General features: G+C 43.8%; 1 protein-coding gene and 1 long non-coding RNA gene across 7 annotated transcripts; one reads left to right on the top strand and one right to left on the bottom strand.

The window, feature by feature from the left end:
- Window positions 1-268: 268 nt before the first annotated feature.
- On the top strand, window positions 269-18,833 carry LOC125738816 (uncharacterized). Of its 5 annotated transcripts, XM_049008209.1 has the most exons (7): window positions 269-463; window positions 862-1,011; window positions 5,232-5,339; window positions 8,367-8,423; window positions 17,648-17,821; window positions 17,940-18,053; window positions 18,204-18,833. In XM_049008209.1, exons 2-7 carry the CDS (start codon window positions 895-897, stop codon window positions 18,237-18,239), a joined length of 606 nt encoding a protein of 201 aa, XP_048864166.1. In that variant the 5' UTR covers window positions 269-463; window positions 862-894; the 3' UTR covers window positions 18,240-18,833. The 5 variants fall into 5 exon arrangements, with proteins under 5 accessions (XP_048864166.1, XP_048864169.1, XP_048864168.1 ...); XM_049008212.1 differs by lacking the exon at window positions 5,232-5,339; XM_049008211.1 differs by lacking the exon at window positions 8,367-8,423.
- On the bottom strand, window positions 8,661-9,100 carry LOC125738818 (uncharacterized). 2 transcript variants are annotated; one of them, XR_007396919.1, is made up of 3 exons: window positions 9,020-9,100; window positions 8,741-8,899; window positions 8,661-8,701 (listed from the first exon to the last, which is right to left on the bottom strand). It is a non-coding gene; the product is annotated as an uncharacterized LOC125738818 (long non-coding RNA). The 2 variants fall into 2 exon arrangements; XR_007396918.1 differs by having other exon boundaries at window positions 8,741-8,820; window positions 9,020-9,084.
- Window positions 18,834-19,157: the final 324 nt, after the last annotated feature.

Genomic DNA, 19,157 nt, shown 5'->3' with positions numbered 1-19,157 from the left:
TATGCCATCTCAAAGTGTTCTTGTAGCACGGAAGACCACTTGTTGCATTTAGCTCGAAAGAAATTTTAGGTTTAATTTAAAAGAGAATTTTCTTTCTGCAGTTGAATTGAAACAAAAAAAACGAAATTCACTTCCAACTTTTACTGCCCCCACACAGGGTCAGACATCCGGTTGCCGATGACCCTTGAAATGGCTTTCTTTTCACTGCTCCCCCGCCCCCCCGTCCCTCGCGACATGGGGGAAGGGAACACAGACAAAGATTGTGATTTAGAGTGAGCGCTGGTCGCAGAGCAGCGTCCACTCTGAGCTCCCCTTCTCCCATCGTGTGGCTTTCATTCTCAGCTCTGGGATTTCTGCACACCAACCCACAAACACCCCTCTCTCGTCATGCCCACCCCCATGTTACTCTCTCCCATGGTTCTCTGATATCACAATCGACGGAGCACTTTTACACTGAAGCCAGGTCTGTGAGATGTTATCCTTTAAACACTGTGCATTTATGTGTGTTTATCTAGTTTATTTTTTTTTTTCAATCAAACATTGTTTTGATACTTCCTAGTTGTTGTAGGTTTAATTTCTCCTGAATATAATTTTGTTTTCCTTTAAGTTATTGTTATTCAGATGATCGCCAGCTGGGAATTCACTGTGTCTGTGTATGTGACTGTTGTACAATCACTCATTCTTCTGCATTTTAATTGGATTGACCTTTCTATGGGCTGTTAGATCCAGACATGCGAGCGTTTTACAAACATTCTAAGCTTGCCATTGAAGTGTGATGGTAGAATATAAGGCAGCTGTTCAGGTTTTAAGTTTGAAGAAGTGTTTTGTCAGCAAGATGGACGTGGTTCTTTTCACCAACAGCCATCTGCTGCCGACGCTGCCTGGTGTTTCAGGATGGACACACTGCCGGTCTTCACCACGGGGAGCGAAGCCACAGGGGACACCATAGAAGTGGTGGGCTTCAGCAAGCCCCTGCACCGCTTCATGAGGGCGGATCCCAAAAGCATCGGGGTAAGGAAGATGCCCCACAAGATCTCCTGGTCTACACTGGTGGGGAGTGACTGGGAGGCAACCCAGTTCATTCTGTGTAGCATACCAGTCCTGTTACAGGAGCATTCCAGTTACTGCTATTTCTTCTTCAGTTACATGACTCTCATAAAGATTATTAATCAATGATTCATACATTCTGTATTTTTATGGCCATGATGGGAGTTGATAACAGCATCATAGATGTTCTGGTGCTGGTCTGAAATCACATACCAGTAGTATCATTTGAGAGCTGCTCAAAAACTGCATACCAGTCTTATAATTGATCTTTTCAGTGGAACCCTTTTTCTGACGCACAGAAACCAGCCTTGTACATTGACAAATAAGCTGCACGTCACATATTGAGCTACAGCTAATTCTTAGAACCATTTTATGAAAAATACTTATTCTTCACCATTTTCTAACTGGTGTTGTGTTTGTATTTCGTAACAAAATTGTCGATTCACTGGTCAAATTGTGTAAATATTCTTCTTCATCATTGCGAAAGACCTTGTAGCAGCCAGTAATATAATATGGAGGGTATTGTGAAAATGGGACACCTGGCCAAATGGCACAGTTAAACTTTGCAGTTAATACATGACTCAAAGGAAAAACGTACACATGTGTTCCCCCCAGGCCATTAATTTAACATAAAAAGATAAATATATATAAATATAATAGTAAATCACTCAACTCATAACCTTTTTTTTGACCTAGACATGTGTGTTTCCAAATTAAACTAAGGAATTATGAGCTCCAAAGTGTCAAAATGTCCAAACTGTCCCGATTAGAATTGTGATGAGAGACGTCTTTTTAAAATGTAAAAATTCTTACTAAAAATATAAAACACCCACAGCATAACTGTGTTAGTGATTGCAACAATATATAGAATAATGGGCTGCAAACTGTATCTTGAAAACTTTTTAAAACTAGAGTAACTACTAAATAAATAGAGTAATTTAAATGATGGTCATCATGTGGCAGTGTGTGATATCACTAGAGTAACTTTAAATGATGGTCATCATGTGGCAGTGTGTGATATCACTAGAGTAACTTTAAATGATGGTCATCATGTGGCAGTGTGTGATATCACTAGAGTAACTTTAAATGATGGTCATCATGTGGCAGTATGTGATATCACTAGAGTAACTTTAAATGATGGTCATCATGTGGCAGTGTGTGATATTACTAGAATAACTTTAAATGATTGTCATTATGTGGCAGTGTGTGATATCACAAAGAGGACCCCTTGAAGACCCCTGTCTCTATGTGCTAAAGTGAGGAAATCTCTCTCAAATATTTGATGATTTTATGTCCTTATCCACCAGTAACCACTGGAACAAGAACACATGTACTTCAGGACAACCCAGAAAATACTTTGAATGTTGTCATATTATAAAAAGCTATATTGAATATGGAAAGTTGGTATAATTTTAATAAATCAAGGTCATCACGTTATATAGATGGCCAAGGAACTGGCTGTTAAATATGACTATGTATGAAATCCGTCCTTCAGTATCATGCTTTTGTCATTCAGCCCAACAGTATCATGTCATACCACAATGCCACCTGCTCTGCTGAATGGGGGTAGCTTTGTTATCCAATATTTTACAACATTGCAATTCATATTCCCTATATCACATATTCATATTTACTGCCATTTTAAAGTCTTTTACGACATTTAAGGTATTTAATGGCACATGGCCTTTATAGTGTATATGCCATCGTCTAATAAGGAGAGGGCAGCTCGGCACAGACAGTAGATCACCTCATACCCAGTTGCTAGGCGGATAAAGACTAAGAAGCTAAAGGACCTGTTTTCATGGTTTCATGCTGCTGTCAGCAACAGAAGACGTTACAATAGGATAATACAAAAGGTGGGTGGGTGACAATTCACATTAAACTGCATAGTTATGCTATATTTAAAGTTTTATTGCACTGCACTTAAGGTATAACTGATGTAATATATTATTATAATAATATATTATATAGTTCAACTATGTTGCATAGTAAACCCATGTTCTTTATGTGAATTGCATGAGTCATTTCTCTCTCTCGCTCCCTCTCTCTTTTTCTGTCGTATGGAAGCAATCTGCAGTGAGCTTTTTTCAAATATTTTATCATCCATCCATCCATCCATTTTCCAAACCGCTTATCTTACTGGGTCGCGGGGGGTCCGGAGCCTATCCCGGAAGCAATGGGCACGAGGCAGGGAACAGCCCAGGATGGGGGGCCAGCCCATCGCAGGGCACAATCACACACCATTCACTTACATATGCACACCTACGGGCAATTTAGCAACTCCAATTAGCCTCAGCATGTCTTTGGACTGTGGGGGGAAACCGGAGTACCCGGAGGAAACCCCACGACGACATGGGAAGAACATGCAAACTCCACACACATGTGACCCAGGCGGAGACTCGAACCTGGGTCCCAGAGGTGTGAGACAACAGTGCCAACCACTGCACCACCATGACATAAAAATACCTAAGAAATTTTATTTATTTAATAGTTTATATTTCTGTGCTGAAGTGATGTGTGTCATTTGGGGCAACAAAATATTATTATTCGGTATAACACCAGTATTTCATCTAAAAATACAAAACTTTTGTTGACTCAGATAGACAAAAACAAAATCTCAATGGAGGAACTGAAAGATATTTTTATAGAATTTTGCATTTTTTCCAGTGTAAGATAGGAAAGTTTTGTTAAAAATCAACCCCAGATTTGGATTTTACTGGTAACACAAAAAACATGTTGCATTTAAAGTAAAATAATATAATTTTTCTGGGTAGTTATGTGTCTGCCAGTCTGAGCATGGATACATAGTAACATTTTTATGAAATGGAAAAAACACTGAATGACATTTTACTAAGGCATCTTAGTAACTACTTTACAAGCTGCCCGTAAATCAGCAAGGACATCTGTAAAGACTTGTAGTTGCCCACAAGCTGCCCGTAAATCATAGTTCTTTTTTTCCTCAAGTACAATGACTGTTTTGCTGTTTCCTCATTGTTATTGGTTTAATTTTCCTTGTAAGTAGTTTTGTTTTCCTTTAAGTATTTGCTATTCAGATGATCTGCAGTTGGGAATTCAGTGTGAGGCTGAGTTTGTGTATGTGACTGTTGTACAATCACTCATTCTTCTGCATTTTAATTGGATTGACCTTTCTGTGGGCTGTTTGATCCAGACATGTGAGCATTTTACAAACATTCTAAGCTCGCCATTGAAGTGTGATGGTAGAATATAAGGCAGCTGTTCAGGTTTTAAGTTTGAAGAAGTGTTTTGTCAGCAAGACGGACGTGGTTGTTTTCTCCAGCAGCCATCTGCTGCCGACGCTGCCTGGTGTTTCAGGATGGACACACTGCCGGTCTTCACCACGGGGAGGGAAGCCACAGGGGACACCATAGAAGTGGACAACCCAGTTCATTCTGTGTAGCATACCAGTCCTGTTACAGGAGCATTCCAGTTACTGCTATTTCTTCTTCAGTTACATGACTCTCATAAAGATTATTAATCAATGATTCATACATTCTGTATTTTTATGGCCGTGATGGGAGTTGATAACAGCGTCATAGATGTTCTGGTGCTGGTCTGAAATCACATACCAGTAGTATCATTTGAGAGCTCCTCAAAAACTGCATACCAGTCTTATAATTGATCTTTTCAGTGGAACCCTTTTTCTGACGCACAGAAACCAGCCTTGTACATTGACAAATAAGCTGCACGTCACATATTGAGCTACAGCTAATTCTTAGAACCATTTTATGAAAAATACTTATTCTTCACCATTTTCTAACTGGTGTTGTGTTTGTATTTCGTTACAAAATTGTCGATTCACTGGTCAAATTGTGTAAATATTCTTCTTCATCATTGCGAAAGACCTTGTAGCAGCCAGTAATGTAATAGGGTGGGTATTGTGAAATTGGGACACCTGGCCAAATGGCACAGTTAAACTTTGCAGTTAATACATGACTCAAAGGAAAAACGTACACATGTGTTCTGTTCCCCCCAGGCCATTAATTTAACACACAGAAATTAGACACACAGAAACCAGCCTTGTATGTTGACAAATAAGATGCAGCTACAAATCATTTTTACATTAACTGTAAATCAGCGTGGGCATCCGCAATGGCATGTATCTCTCCACAAGGTGCCTGCATTTGCACAGCGCTAAAGAGGCTACCTGTCCTGTTTCGCTACAGGTTGCCATGGTGATCCTGGGAAGCTCGCTGCTCATAACTGGAATAGCAATGATGCCCGACATCATGGGGAACAACCCGGCGTACAGGGGGCTGTGGCTCGGGACTGTGGTCTGTGGCCTGCTCCCACCCATCCCACATGCCCATGTCTGTCATGCACTAGCGAGTCTGCCCCCTCCACCCATTCCACTACTGAAACATCTGTCTGCATGCTGCAAATGTATAGTTTCATCCCTGGCATCTGATTGGTTGGTGCCAGATTAAGTTGGTCTACATTATTATTATTCTTATTATTTTATTATTATTAATAACAATGATGGGGGCGGCATGGTGGTGCAGTGGTTAGCACTGTTGCCTCACACCTCTGGGACCCAGGTTCAAGTCTCCACCTGGATTACATGTGTGTGGAGTTTGCATGTTCTCCCCATGTTGTCGTGGGGTTTCCTCCGGGTACTCCGGTTTCCCCCCACAGTCCAAAAACATGCTGAGGCTAATTGGAGTTGCTAAATTGCCCGTAGGTGTGCATGTGTGCATGAATGGTGTGTGAGTGTGCCCTGCGATGGGCTGGCCCCCCATCCTGGGTTGTTCCCTGCCTCGTGCCCATTGCTTCCGGGATAGGCTCCGGACCCCCCGCGACCCAGTAGGATAAGCGGTTCGGAAAATGGATGGATGGATGGATAATAATGATAAAATAATAATAATAATATTGGTAGTAGTATTCAGTTATTTTATACAGTGTGAGAGGCACTTCTGTTAATGTTGTACACTCACACATAAGTTATGTTGTTTGGCCTAAAACTGGTATATGTCAATTCCTTTGTAACTTCAAGTCACCCTCAAGCTTTCACTTGCTGTTGGCTTGTTTGTTCCTGACCCTTCCCAGTGACCTAAATGTTTTAACCAGTCAGTCCTTTATATTTTTCACACTCAATAACTAAACTTTTAGAAAATGCATGGCGTTTTTCACCCATACTTTCAACTATGTGCTTTTTATTTGATTAGACAACCCCTAATCAGAAAAAAGTTGGGACGGTGTATAGAATGTAAAAAACACAAACTGTCTAAATTTCTTTTGCATTGGTTTGTAGACAATATGAACATGAGATACATCTCGTCAGTTTTATTTCATTTGTAAATAGCGGTGCTCCTTGAATTATGATGTGGTTATGTTCTAATGAACCCATCATAAATGGAAGATCATAAGTCGAATATGAATATGAAATGTCAGGTCAGGTCAAGTCAGGTTGGGGAGGATATGCTGATGCAGCACGTTGCTGCACCCACCACACAGCAAAACTCCTTGGAATCCCAGCTAGCAACCCCCCAGGCAAACACATGGTCCAGACCCACCCTCTGGAAATGGCCATCCATCTGCCGCAGCCAGGTGTTACATGGGCGTCCCCTTGGCCTGCTCCAGTCCCTCAGATCCTCAGCCACGAGGATCCTGCAAGCAGGATCACCCTCAGGGAAACGCACCACATGGCTGTAGTGTCATAACTGACGCTCCCTCACAATGCAAGTAATGTGCCTCACTCGGGACTCCCTGAGCAACTGCTCATTCAACACAAAGTCAAACCAGCGGTACCCAAGAATTCTCCGAAGAGACCGAAGGAGTTCAATCTTCATCTCAGCTAACGGGATAGTGTCCATGTTTCACAGTCAAACAGCAAGACATACAGCGCCAGGACTCGACCTTCATCTTTGCAAAGATATCAGGGTCACCACACACCCCTTTCCAGTTACCTCATGACCCCCCATGCTCTCCCAATCTGTTTTCTGACTTCATAAGAGTCACCAGCGTCACTGAGTCACTGCTGAGGTAAGTGATGTCGACGAGATCGACATTCTCCCTACAGAACGACACACTGCTGAGGGCCGTGCCTAAGAAGTCATTAAAGGCCTGGATCTTGGTCTTTATCCAGGACACTCAGACTCCTGTCTCTCAAGAGCCCTGATCAGAGCCTCCATTGACTCTGTGAAGATCACAGCATCATTGGCAAAGTCAGGATCAGTAAAAATTTCTTCATCACCAAATTCCCCACAACTGCTGGATCCTACAACCCTGCCCACCACCCAGCCCATGCAAGCATTGAACAAAGTAGGAGCAAGAAGACACCCCTGGCGAACCCCAGAATCAACTGGGAAGAACACGATGGTTCTCCCTCCACTCTGCACAGCACTCACTGTACCAATGTACAGGCCGACCATGATGTTCAGAAGCTTTGGGGGGATCCTGACGCCTGACTCCCAAATGGAAGCAAAGATTGCCTGCAGTGCCAGGAGGACAGTCTTCCCACCATCCTGGAGAAGTTCACCCCGAATACCACAGATCCCTGCAGCCTTCCCTAACCCCCAGCTGATTCACATTCTGCACACATCACAAAGGCATGGCTGTGGAAGCAGAGGGTGCGGGTGCTGGTCTGGCGTGACTATAGTGACCTGTAGTGACCTGTAGTGACCTGTCCCAGTGTGTGGTGCATTTTGAAATGCAAAACACAATGACAAAGACCCTGTACTGTTGCACAGCTTAAGATGTTTGCATGTTACATTAAACCAAAATTACACTGGACCAACTGGGAAAGTGGGTTGCTGCTGAAAGAGGCGTTGGTGTGGCCAACAGGTTAGGCCGTCCTGTGGTCTGTGTGGATCCCAGTGTCCCAGTCCAGTGATGGAGACACTGTGCTGTAAATATGGGGCCGTCCTTTGGATAAGACATAAAACTGAGGTCTTGGCTCTATGAGGTCATAAAAGATACCTGGGCATCTTTTGAAAGCGTAGGGGTGGTACCCCGATGTCCTGGCTAACATGGTCCACTGTGGCCCTAGCAGATCTGGCCCCTATATTTAAATGGTTAATTCACCTCTGTAGCTACTGTGTGGTGAGCTTACTGGTGCAGAATAACTGCCATCGCAGCATCCAGGTGGGTGCTAAAGAGTGCTGGTGGTTGAACTGGCTCACCATTGGTTCTGTAGTGTCTTGAAAAGCACTATATAAATGTACCTTTCATTCATGCAAATTGTTATTTTCATTTTTAACTTTAACATACATCCCAGCTTTTCTGATTTGGGGTTGTACTTTAAGCTAATCTAGACAGTGTTCTGATTTTGTGTTTCATTTTCTCTCGCAATCATAATACAGTTCGTATTCTGTGGTATTCTTTACGTTCTGTCTGGGAGCCGCCCGTCAAAGAAGCTGGTAAGTGTCTCCTTTTTCTTATCCTTTGCAGGCCAAGCCGGGGCCTTTGCCAGCAGGTTGTGTGAAGGTGTAATGTCTCCACCTTCTGGCTTATAAAAATATGCCTGCAGTACTTAATGACTGGCCACCTTAGTTCACACTTAGTTTCATTTTACAGAGTGGTTTGGGAAAACTCAAAATTCATGAGAGAAGCGCTACCTGATTGGATAGTGATCATGCTCCCACCAACATGTGCTACCTGATTGCCTAGTGATCATGCTCCCACCAACATGTGCTACCTGATTGGATAGTGAACGTGCACCATTTAAATGTGCTACCTGATTGCCTAGTGATCATGCTCCCACCAACATGTGCTACCTGATTGCCTAGTGATCATGCTCCCACCAACATGTGCTACCTGATTGGATAGTGAACGTGCACCATTTAAATGTGCTACCTGATTGCCTAGTGATCATGCTCCCACCAACATGTGCTACCTGATTGCCTAGTGGTCATGCTCCCACCAACATGTGCTACCTGATTGCCTAGTGGTCATGCTCCCACCAACATGTGCTACCTGATTGCCTAGTGGTCATGCTCCCACCAACATGTGCTACCTGATTGCCTAGTGATCATGCTCCCACCAACATGTGCTACCTGATTGCCTAGTGATCATGCTCCCACCAACATGTGCTACCTGATTGCCTAGTGATCATGCTCCCACCAACATGTGCTGCCTGTTTCCACACCCAGCACTCTTTACAGAATCCAGATCAGTCTGCAACCTTCCAGAAATAGCTATTGACATCATATAACCTCAAAGAAGTCCTTAACTGAATTTCCTTAAGTCATTGTTTGCAATGAGAGCTTAGTCTACATTAAATTTGAGGTGTTTGAAGTTTGACTGTAAATTTTAAGCATTTGCTTTCCTTATCATAGGCTAACAGTATTCTGACTTATGGGTTCTGGTAGTCTGTGATTAGCATGGTTTCCTTGGTAGTTAGCGATTAGCATGGTTTATTATGCATTCTGTCTATGGTGATTCAATCGCCAATCAGGTAGCACGTCTGTCATGAATATAAATGAGATTTTCCAAACCACACTGTAAAACGAACATTTGTGCTCTGCTCAGCAAAATGGAGCAGTAAACAATACTTCACTTTTCCGCATGGGCTTTCATGGCCTATCAGAGTGCAACTTGCCTTCAATTCAAGTGTGAAAAGTTGCATAACGAATGCTTATGTAGTCTAGGTTACAGTTAAAGACAACCCCAAACGCAGCAAACATAAATGATTACAGTTCTAGTGTATTTCTTATTCAGATAAGAATTTCAGCTCTCTAGGTATGTTTTCAAGGTTCTCAAAGCCAAAACCCAAACCAAAACTAAATTCATATAATGAAAGTTAGCAGTAATCATTATCTTGAGCTAAATTTTTTAGTGGTTTATCGGTTTAGCATTATCAAATTTAAATGTTTGAGTTAGTAGATTAACAGTTATTGAAGCTAACTTTTCAGTTAGCAATGCCCTGAGTGTGTCAATGATGACTTAGGCACAGCCATCAATAGTGTGTCGACCTCGTCGTGAGGTTCATTTACCTTGGCAGTGACATTCATGTCTCTCGTGACTCTTGCTATGAAGTCAGCAGACAGATAGGGAGAGCATGGGGGGTGATGAGGTCACTGTAAAGAGGTGTGTGCTGCTCCTGATATCTTTGCAAGTGGACGAAGGTCCAAGCCTTTAGAGTCCTGGTGCTCCTTGTCCTGTATGGCTGTGAGACATGGACACTATCAAAATAGTTGAGGTGAAGACTGGACTCTTCTGGTATCGTGTCTCTTCGGGGAATCCTTGGGTACTTCTGGTTTTACTTTGTCTTGAATGAGTGCTTGCTAAAGGAATCCTGAATGAAGCACATTTCCTGCATCGAGAGTTACAGCAGTACGGCCATGTGGCGCGTTTCTCTGAGGGTGGTCCGGCCCTCAGGACCCTCATTGCTGGAGTCCTGAATGAGGCACATTTCCTGCATCGTGAGTTACAGCAGTACGGCCATGTGGCGCGTTTCTCTGAGGGTGATCCGGCCCTCAGGACCCTCATTGCTGGAGTCCCGAATGAGGCACATTTCCTGCATTGTGAGTTACAGCAGTACGGCCATGTGGCGCGTTTCTCTGAGGGTGATCCGGCCCTCAGGACCCTCATTGCCGGAGTCCTGAATGAGGCACATTTCCTGCATCGTGAGTTACAGCAGTACGGCCATGTGGCACATTTCTCTGAGGGTGATCCGGCTCGCAGGACCCTCATTGCTGGAGTCCCAAATGAGGCACATTTCCTGCATTGTGAGTTACAGCAGTACGGCCATGTGGCGCGTTTCTCTGAGGGTGATCCGGCCCTCAGGACCCTCATTGCTGGAGTCCTGAATGAGGCACATTTCCTGCATCGTGAGTTACAGCCGTACGGCCATGTGGCGCGTTTCTCTGAGGGTGATCCGGCCCTCAGGACCCTCATTGCTGGAGTCCCGAATGAGGCACATTTCCTGCATCGTGAGTTACAGCTGTACGGCCATGTGGTGCGTTTCTCTGAGGGTGATCCGGCCCTCAGGACCCTCATTGCCGGAGTCCTGAATGAGGCACATTTCCTGCATTGTGAGTTACAGCAGTACGGCCATGTGGCGCGTTTCTCTAAAGGGATCCAGCCCTCAGGACCCTCATTGCTGGAGTCCCGAATGAGGCACATTTCCTGCATTGTGAGTTACAGCAGTACGGCCATGTGGCGCGTTTCTCTGAAGGTGATCCGGCCCTCAGGACCCTCATTGCTGGAGTCCCGAATGACGCACATTTCCTGCATCGTGAGTTACAGCAGTACGGCCATGTGGCGCGTTTCTCTGAGGGTGGTCCGGCCCTCAGGACCCTCATTGCCGGAGTCCTGAATGAGGCACATTTCCTGCATCGTGAGTTACAGCAGTACGGCCATGTGGCGCGTTTCTCTGAGGGTGATCCTGCCCTCAGGACCTTCATTGCTGGAGTCCTGAATGAGGCACATTTCCTGCATTGTGAGTTACAGCAGTACGGCCATGTGGCGCGTTTCTCTGAGGGTGATCCGGCCCTCAGGACCTTCATTGCTGGAGTCCTGAATGAGGCACATTTCCTGCATTGTGAGTTACAGCAGTACGGCCATGTGGCGCGTTTCTCTGAGGGTGATCCGGCCCTCAGGATCCTCATTGCTGAGGACTCGAGTGGCTGGATCAGGCCAAAATTCAAGATTCAATAGTCTTTATTTGTCACATACATAGTTATAACAAGAGTAAACTAAGAATTTAAAGTTACTATTTACAATAGTTAAGAATATAAAAAGTGCAGACGATATATAAGAATGAATTTAACAATATATACATTGAAAAGAATAAACTAGAAAATGGAAGATAAAGAAGAAAGAGAGGAATCTTAGATTGAACTGACTGTACACTGACTGTAAATGTTAGTTTCACATGTAAATGTGACGCCCACGTGACACCAGGCTGTGACAGGTGGATGACCATTTCCTGAGGGTGCGACTGGACCCTGTGTCTGCCTGGGGGGTCGCCAGCCAGGATCCTCAGGTGTCTCATCATGTGATGGGTACAGCACCGTGCTGCATCAGTGCATGCCCCCCAAGCTGACCTGACCTGACCTAACTGTTTATTGAAGTTGTTTACACAATTCATATGTATATTTTAGCAGTTAGAGAGTGTGGGTTAGCCAGTGTACAGAATTGAGATGTTGTGCTCATGTCGTTTGCCACGACCAGTGGATAACATTTGTTTGCTACTTGCAACTTGCATTGTAAATGTTCTGATTTTACACACTGACAGAAATTTAAGAAGGATATGTTCAGTTTATTGTGTGATTCAGGACGCCAGTTTCATTTTCCTAATTGTTTATGCTTTCCTTTTTAGAAATTTGGTTGCGTATTGGATACTCTCGGGTTTAGATCCACATGTGGGTATGCGGTATCTGTTGGAACTATACGGGCATCATACTGAATTACAACACAGTCTAACAGAGCCCAGGGGGCAGGGTCAGCTATGCACTTCCTCATTTGGAACGTAAAGGGACTGAACGGGTATATTCGCTCACCTAGAGAACATTAATACAGATATAGCGTTTCTGCAGGAAAGGCATCTACAAATGGCAGCTCATGTGAGACTCAGGAAGTCGTGGGCTGGAGAAGTTTTCCATTTTCAATTTAACACAAAGGTGGGAGGATCAGCTATTTTAATTCATTAAAAAAGGTGCAATTTACTGTATCTAGCATTGTCTCGGATACGTCATTGTCTCAAGTTGCCTTTTTCATATTCCTGTTGTATTAATCTGTTTCCCAACTAATGATACTACTATTGTTCATAAGCTCATTTCTAAGCTTCCAGACATGAATAGATATGAAATCATTTCCAGTGGAGATTTAAATTGTGCTGTAGATCCAGCTTTTGATCATTCCAACAGTAAAACATCACACCCAAGTAAAATGACGTGGGCTTTGTCTACCAACTTGGCACAATTGGATTGTTGGGATCCACGGAGATTCTTCTTTCTGCAACACACAGATTTTTCTTATGTTGCTCATGCACATTTTTCCTGCTGGAGGACAGATTTTTTCTCTCTACTCCTTTGCCTACTCACTCCCTTTATAAATGTACGGATTCCGTGTCCAATCCAGTAGAGCTCTTTCAGTATTCTATGCGTTTTTGCGTGATGCTGGCATGAGGATTTCTCTTCATCCACTCCACTGTCACACTGGCACACTGTTTAAAAACGTCAAGTATGCTTCTAAAAACCTTAATCAGCAACGCATTCCGTTTAGATTTGCGCACAGGACATAGCATCAGGACATGGCATCAGGACATGGCATCAGGACGTGGCATCAGGACATGGCATCAGGACATGGCATCAGGACATAGCATCAGGACATGGCATCAGGATGTGGCATCAGGATATGGCATCAGGACATGGCATCAGGACATGGCATCAGGACATAGCATCAGGACATGGCATCAGGATATGGCATCAGGACATGGCATCAGGACATGGCATCAGGACATGGCATCAGGACGTGGCATCAGGACATGGCATCAGGACGCGGCATCGGGACGTGGCATCGGGACACGGCATCGGGACACGGCATCGGGACACGGCATCGGGACATAGCATCAGGACATGGCATCAGGACACGGCATCAGGACGTGGCATCAGGACATGGCATCAGGACGCGGCATCAGGACGTGGCATCGGGACACGGCATCGGGACACGGCATCGGGACACGGCATCGGGACACAGCATCGGGACACGGCATCGGGACATGGCATCGGGACATAGCATCAGGACATGGCATCAGGACACGGCATCAGGACGTGGCATCAGGACACGGCATCAGGACGTGGCATCAGGACATGGCATCAGGACACGGCATCAGGACGTGGCATCGGGACACGGCATCGGGACACGGCATCGGGACACGGCATCGGGACATGGCATCGGGACATAGCATCGGGACATGGCATCGGGACATGGCATCGGGACATAGCATCAGGACATGGCATCAGGACATGGCATCAGGACGTGGCATCAGGACACGGCATCAGGACACGGCATCAGGACATAGAATACTCCGAGACTGTGTTTTGCCTTGGCTCCTTTGTAAACTGTGCACGCTCAAAGCTCTTGGTACCTATTTCCACACGTTCTGGGAATGCCCATCTGCGGTCTCTTTCTCTCTTACCAGTGTAAGGTGTGACTGTCCCCTGTTCTTCTCAGTCACTGTTACTCTTGCATTTTTCTACCCTTTCTTTCTCCAGTTTTCAGCAACAGGCGATTTCTTCACATCAAGGGGAGCATATTGCTTACTGTGTCTCGCTAATTTCTGCTCCATTTTTTTTGTGTGTTTGTTTAGTTTCCTTTTTATCCTGCTCAAAATGCCACCAACATGGTGAACTTTTGGTTGTTTTTTGGTTTGGTTTGTTTGACTATGTTTTGATGCAACACATCTTGTACATTTTGCTCAATTTTATTCAACAGAAAATTATTACAAATATTAAAAAATATTAAATCAAGCGCCTAGCCACGCAATCAAGTTCCCAAACATTTGTGAAAGAATGGGTCATTCTGAAGAGCTCAGTGGATTCAAGTGAAATTTCTTTCCTGCCTGATATTCCACGGTCAACTGGAAAGGGTTTTATTGCAAAGCTGAAGCATTTTGGTACAACAGAAAGGCAGCCACAAACTGTCAGGTCATGTAAAGAAACAAATCAGGGTTGCTGAGTGCTGAAGTGCATAGTGTGTAAAAGTCACTAACACTCTGTTGACTCAATAACTGCAGAGTTCCAAACTTCCTTTGGCATTAACCCCAGCACACAAACTGTAGCCAGGGAGCTTGGAATAGGCTTCCTTGGCCAAGTAGCTGCATGCAAACCTCACATCACCAAGTGCAACATTTGCTAAACGTCAGATGGAGTGGTGTAAAGCACGCCACCACTGGACTCTGAAGGAGTGGAAACAGTCTGACAGTCTGATGGACGAGTCTGGGTTTGGCAGATGCTAGGAGAACATTACTTGCTTGACTGCATTATACCAATTGTAAAGTTTGGTGAAGGAGGGATTATGTTGTGGGGTTGTTTGTCAGGGGCTGTGCTGGCCCCCTTAGTTCCAGTGAAAGGAACTTGTAATGCTTCAACATACCAACACCATTTTGGTGCTTTCAAATTTGTGGGGGGTAGTTTGGGGATGGCGGGGCGGCATGGTGGTGCAGTGGTTAGCACTGTTGCCTCACACCTCTGGGACCCGGTTTCGAGTCTCCGCCTGGGTCACATGTGTGTGGAGTTTGCATGTTCTCCCCATGTCGTCGTGGGGTTTCCTCCGGGTACTCCGGTTTCCCCCCACAGTCCAAAAACATGCTGAGGCTAATAGGACTTGCTAAATTGCCCGTAGGAATTCATGTGAGAGTGAATGGTGTGTGAGTGTGCCCTGTGATGGGCTGGCCCCCCATCCTGGGTTGTTCCCAGCCTCGTGCCCATTGCTTCCGGGATGGGCTCCGGACCCCCCGTGACCCAGTAGCATAAGCGGTTTGGAAAATGGATGGATGGATAGTTTGGGGATGGCCCTTTTCTGTTCCAGCATGGCTGTACCCCACTGTACAAAACAAGGACTATGAAGACACATAGGCTGAGTCTGGTGTGGAAGAACTTGACTGGCCTGAACAGAACCCTGACCTCAACCCTATCAAACACCTTTGGGATAAACTAGAAAGTAAATTGCGAGCCAGGCCTTGCAACATCATTACCTGACCTTAAAAATGCTCTTATGCATGAAGAACCGAAATATCCAGATAACTATTTCAATGATTAGATGATCTGGGATGAGTCCTATGATCTTAGATGTTTTAATCCTTATGCGTAGATTACCCCCAGATGACTCACTCAACATGTTTACATGACATTATAAAAATCCAGAGGTGGAAATTTCAGACCCAGAAACTACAAATCCAGACCAGGATTTTGTTTCAACCAACCAGTTGAGTACTCTGTGACTTGTAACTATTTATGCTCAGCTGGTTGGTTGAAACAAAATCCTGGTCTGGATTTATACTTTCTGGGTCTGAAATTTCCACCTCTGTAAAAATCTACTTTTAATGTACATGTAAACATGTGTGTCTGACTAAAATCGTACTAAATCGGACTAAGACATCCAGAAAATGTGATTGGGAGTCAATTTACTCCAGCATGTATACATTCAATCGTGCTCAAACTGGCCTAGGCGCTAAGTGATCCAACCTATTCATTCTTTTCTTTATTTGAACTTTTGCCTGCTATTTTGTCACAGAGACACAGAAGATTCCTGAAATTAATCACAAAAACATGCTGATACTCTTTTTTTTGGACAATGATGATTATAAGGAAAAGTAGTAAAGATGACAGTGTTAGCAATTTATGATCATGGGGGAAGTCAGGGAGAGAATGGGGGGTTCCATTCGGCACCACTAGGGTGATAAGGAAGTAACCGAAATTAATGTAGCTGAACTACCATTTACCGTCACAGAAAAGCTCCGTCCTGCCTTGTCCTGTCCCTGCCTCAGGATCCTCACATTTCAGGAGGTCACTCTTCATCAGCAAATGCACTCACAACACCTACACGCCAGATGGAGTGGACGCAGTACCTTGTTGGGGGGGGGGCCTTTTGGGCTATAAAGAGGAGTGACGAACTATCCTTAATTTGTATTTCAGCTGCCTTTCAATACCCAGTGTATTTGTACACTGTATTACATTATATTATTTTTACTGTTCAATAAACCACCGTTTTTCTGAAACGAGTGGATTCCTTACAATGATGATAATGATGATCATTATAATAATAGGTTAATGTTACAAAAAATTATAATGTAGGCTATAAATGTATTACATTTCATTACATACATTTACACATACATTACATTACATACATACATTACATACATACACATACATTACATTTCATTCATTACATTACATAATGTGGTGTTTTTACATAATGCACTGTTACATGATGTGTAGCAATGCATTATGTAATAACACGACATTAGTGATGAAAATTTGTAACACTGTCAGTTTAGTACAAAGTACATTACAGACGCTCCTCTACTTATGAACTTTCAACTTACGAACTTTCAGACATACGAACAAAGAGGACTGTAAGTCCAAATTGTGTTCGTTGGGCTCCCGTTTCCTGTCCGCCAATTCTGGGTAGTACAACTTCTGGCCGATACTCCTGCCGCGCAGCAGCGTAGCGTGCGTACTCCCTGCATCCTAGTTCTTTATACTTGCGTATGCCCTTAAAATGACGTTGAATAATTACTTATGAACATTTCAAGTTAAGAACGGCCTTTCGTAATGTATCTTATTCGTAAGTAGAGGAGTATCTGTATTACAGGGTATTACAGTAGCTGGTGTTTCTGGCAAAAAGGATCCACAAAAATGTAACTGAAGACTTGTTTGGAAGATCCAACCTTCATACAGCTTTCATTTTCAAGCACATAAATATCGGATGGCACAAAGCAGGTGCACAAATAGTTACATTTATGGCCAACATCCACATTTTGGAGAGGACATGTTCTGGGTTACCATCCTGACTTTGAAGTTGTGTCCTTGTTAGTCCTAATAACTCGTCTACCTTGCCACTGTCCATTTCTTACACATGAGTATTTCTCAGTTATACCGAGACCACACGCCTCCCTTTCCTCTTCCATCAGGTGACTGCCAGCCTGGCCCTGAGCATCGCCTCTTTAATCACTGGAGGACTGGCTTTCATGATTAATCTCTCCACCTTCATCATTCAACGTAGAGAAGACATCTATTACTATGATTACGACATCAATTACAGCAACCTGACAGACATTGATGACTTCTGGGGAACATTCCATAAGGTGCCATATTCACGCTCAGAGATACACATCTTTGAACAAGATAACATTCATTAAGGTGTTAGGTAAGTGTTAGGGTTAGGTCTTGCAGAGCTGAGAGTGTGTGCCCTCCCCCTCACAGGGCCAGGTGTCCTGCATGGAAGGTATCTGGCTCCTTCACTGCTTTGTGGGCTGCGTGATCCTCATCGTCATGACGGCGTTTTCCAGAGCTGCTCTGGGGTCCACTAAAACACAGGTACAATGTGGTCACTGTCATCTCAGTGCCATCACTACCTACTGCTGTCCCAGCTCATGCTGGCAGAGGATGCATGGCTGATCGAAGCCACGTCGTGTCACGTCTTTTGATCTTAAACTGAACTGTCCCTCTGTCTCCTTTTGCTTTTAGGCGACTGTCATAATGTACAATCGACCATCAGAGTAAGTCTGGATAGCTGGAAAAACTGTGACATACACACTCAGTGCAGATGAATGAATTCCTTGATTTAACCTTTAGAAGTTATATTTTGATACTGAACTTAGGCGTGAAACCTCCTTGTCCCAGAAAATGGCCAGAGAAACTTAACTTCTGCTCCAGTACAGTAATGTGGGATCCATGGATTCCTGGTGTTCTGGAGAACTTGGTCCGGTCCAGCATCAGCTTGAAGTTGTGCTTTAGAAACACAGTATTATGCCATAAGATGTGCTTTACTGAAATAAACACAAAATACTTCTAGAAATCAAGATTGGATTGAAGTTTACCTGTACTAAGCATAGTTGTATAGTGTTATCTCAGCATATTAAAATAGTATTAATAACCTTTTAAAAAGTTACTTCTGGCTTTTAAAGCACCTTATAATATGTTACTGTTTGCTTCCCCCCCAAAGGAATTTACTTTGCGCATTTTATGGATCAAATGTAATGCATGCAAACTAACAAAATACTTAACAGGCCACATGTAAGGAAGATATGTAACTTTTTTATATGTAAGTATGTGTTTGTCTGTAATAAACACAATAAACACAGACCCTTGTCTTGATGTCGAGGTTTCTTGAGGGCGTCTCACTGACATGGATCCAAGCATTTCAATGTGCATTGTACTTAGTACAATTGTGTATGTGTCAATTAAAACTTTGATTGGTTGGTTGATTGGTAGGTGAGTTGACTGACTGACTGACTGATTGATTGATTGACTGATTGATTGATTGATTGATTTGGTTGATTGGTCTCCAGCCGTAGGGGCTCTTAGGGTTACATGTTCACCCACACAAACCCTTGTCCTACTCCCCATTCCCTTGTTATATAAAAATCCTGCTGGTAGTCAGTTAGCTAGTTTTCATTTCCCAGTCAACATCATTATTGC

Source organism: Brienomyrus brachyistius, chromosome 3 (assembly GCF_023856365.1).
Source record: "Brienomyrus brachyistius isolate T26 chromosome 3, BBRACH_0.4, whole genome shotgun sequence".
Taxonomy (NCBI): Eukaryota; Metazoa; Chordata; class Actinopteri; order Osteoglossiformes; family Mormyridae; genus Brienomyrus; species Brienomyrus brachyistius.
This window is presented reverse-complemented; position numbering and strand designations above follow the sequence as displayed.

Bases quoted from the DNA above. Each gene is read 5' to 3' on its own strand.
- LOC125738816 (XM_049008207.1), top strand. From the start codon at position 895: ATGGACACACTGCCGGTCTTCACCACGGGGAGCGAAGCCACAGGGGAC. The intron at 1,012-5,231 runs GTAAGGAAGATG...GTTTCGCTACAG, and splicing joins CGGATCCCAAAAGCATCGGG to GTTGCCATGGTGATCCTGGG. The intron at 8,424-13,233 runs GTAAGTGTCTCC...CATTCCGTTTAG, and splicing joins GCCGCCCGTCAAAGAAGCTG to ATTTGCGCACAGGACATAGC.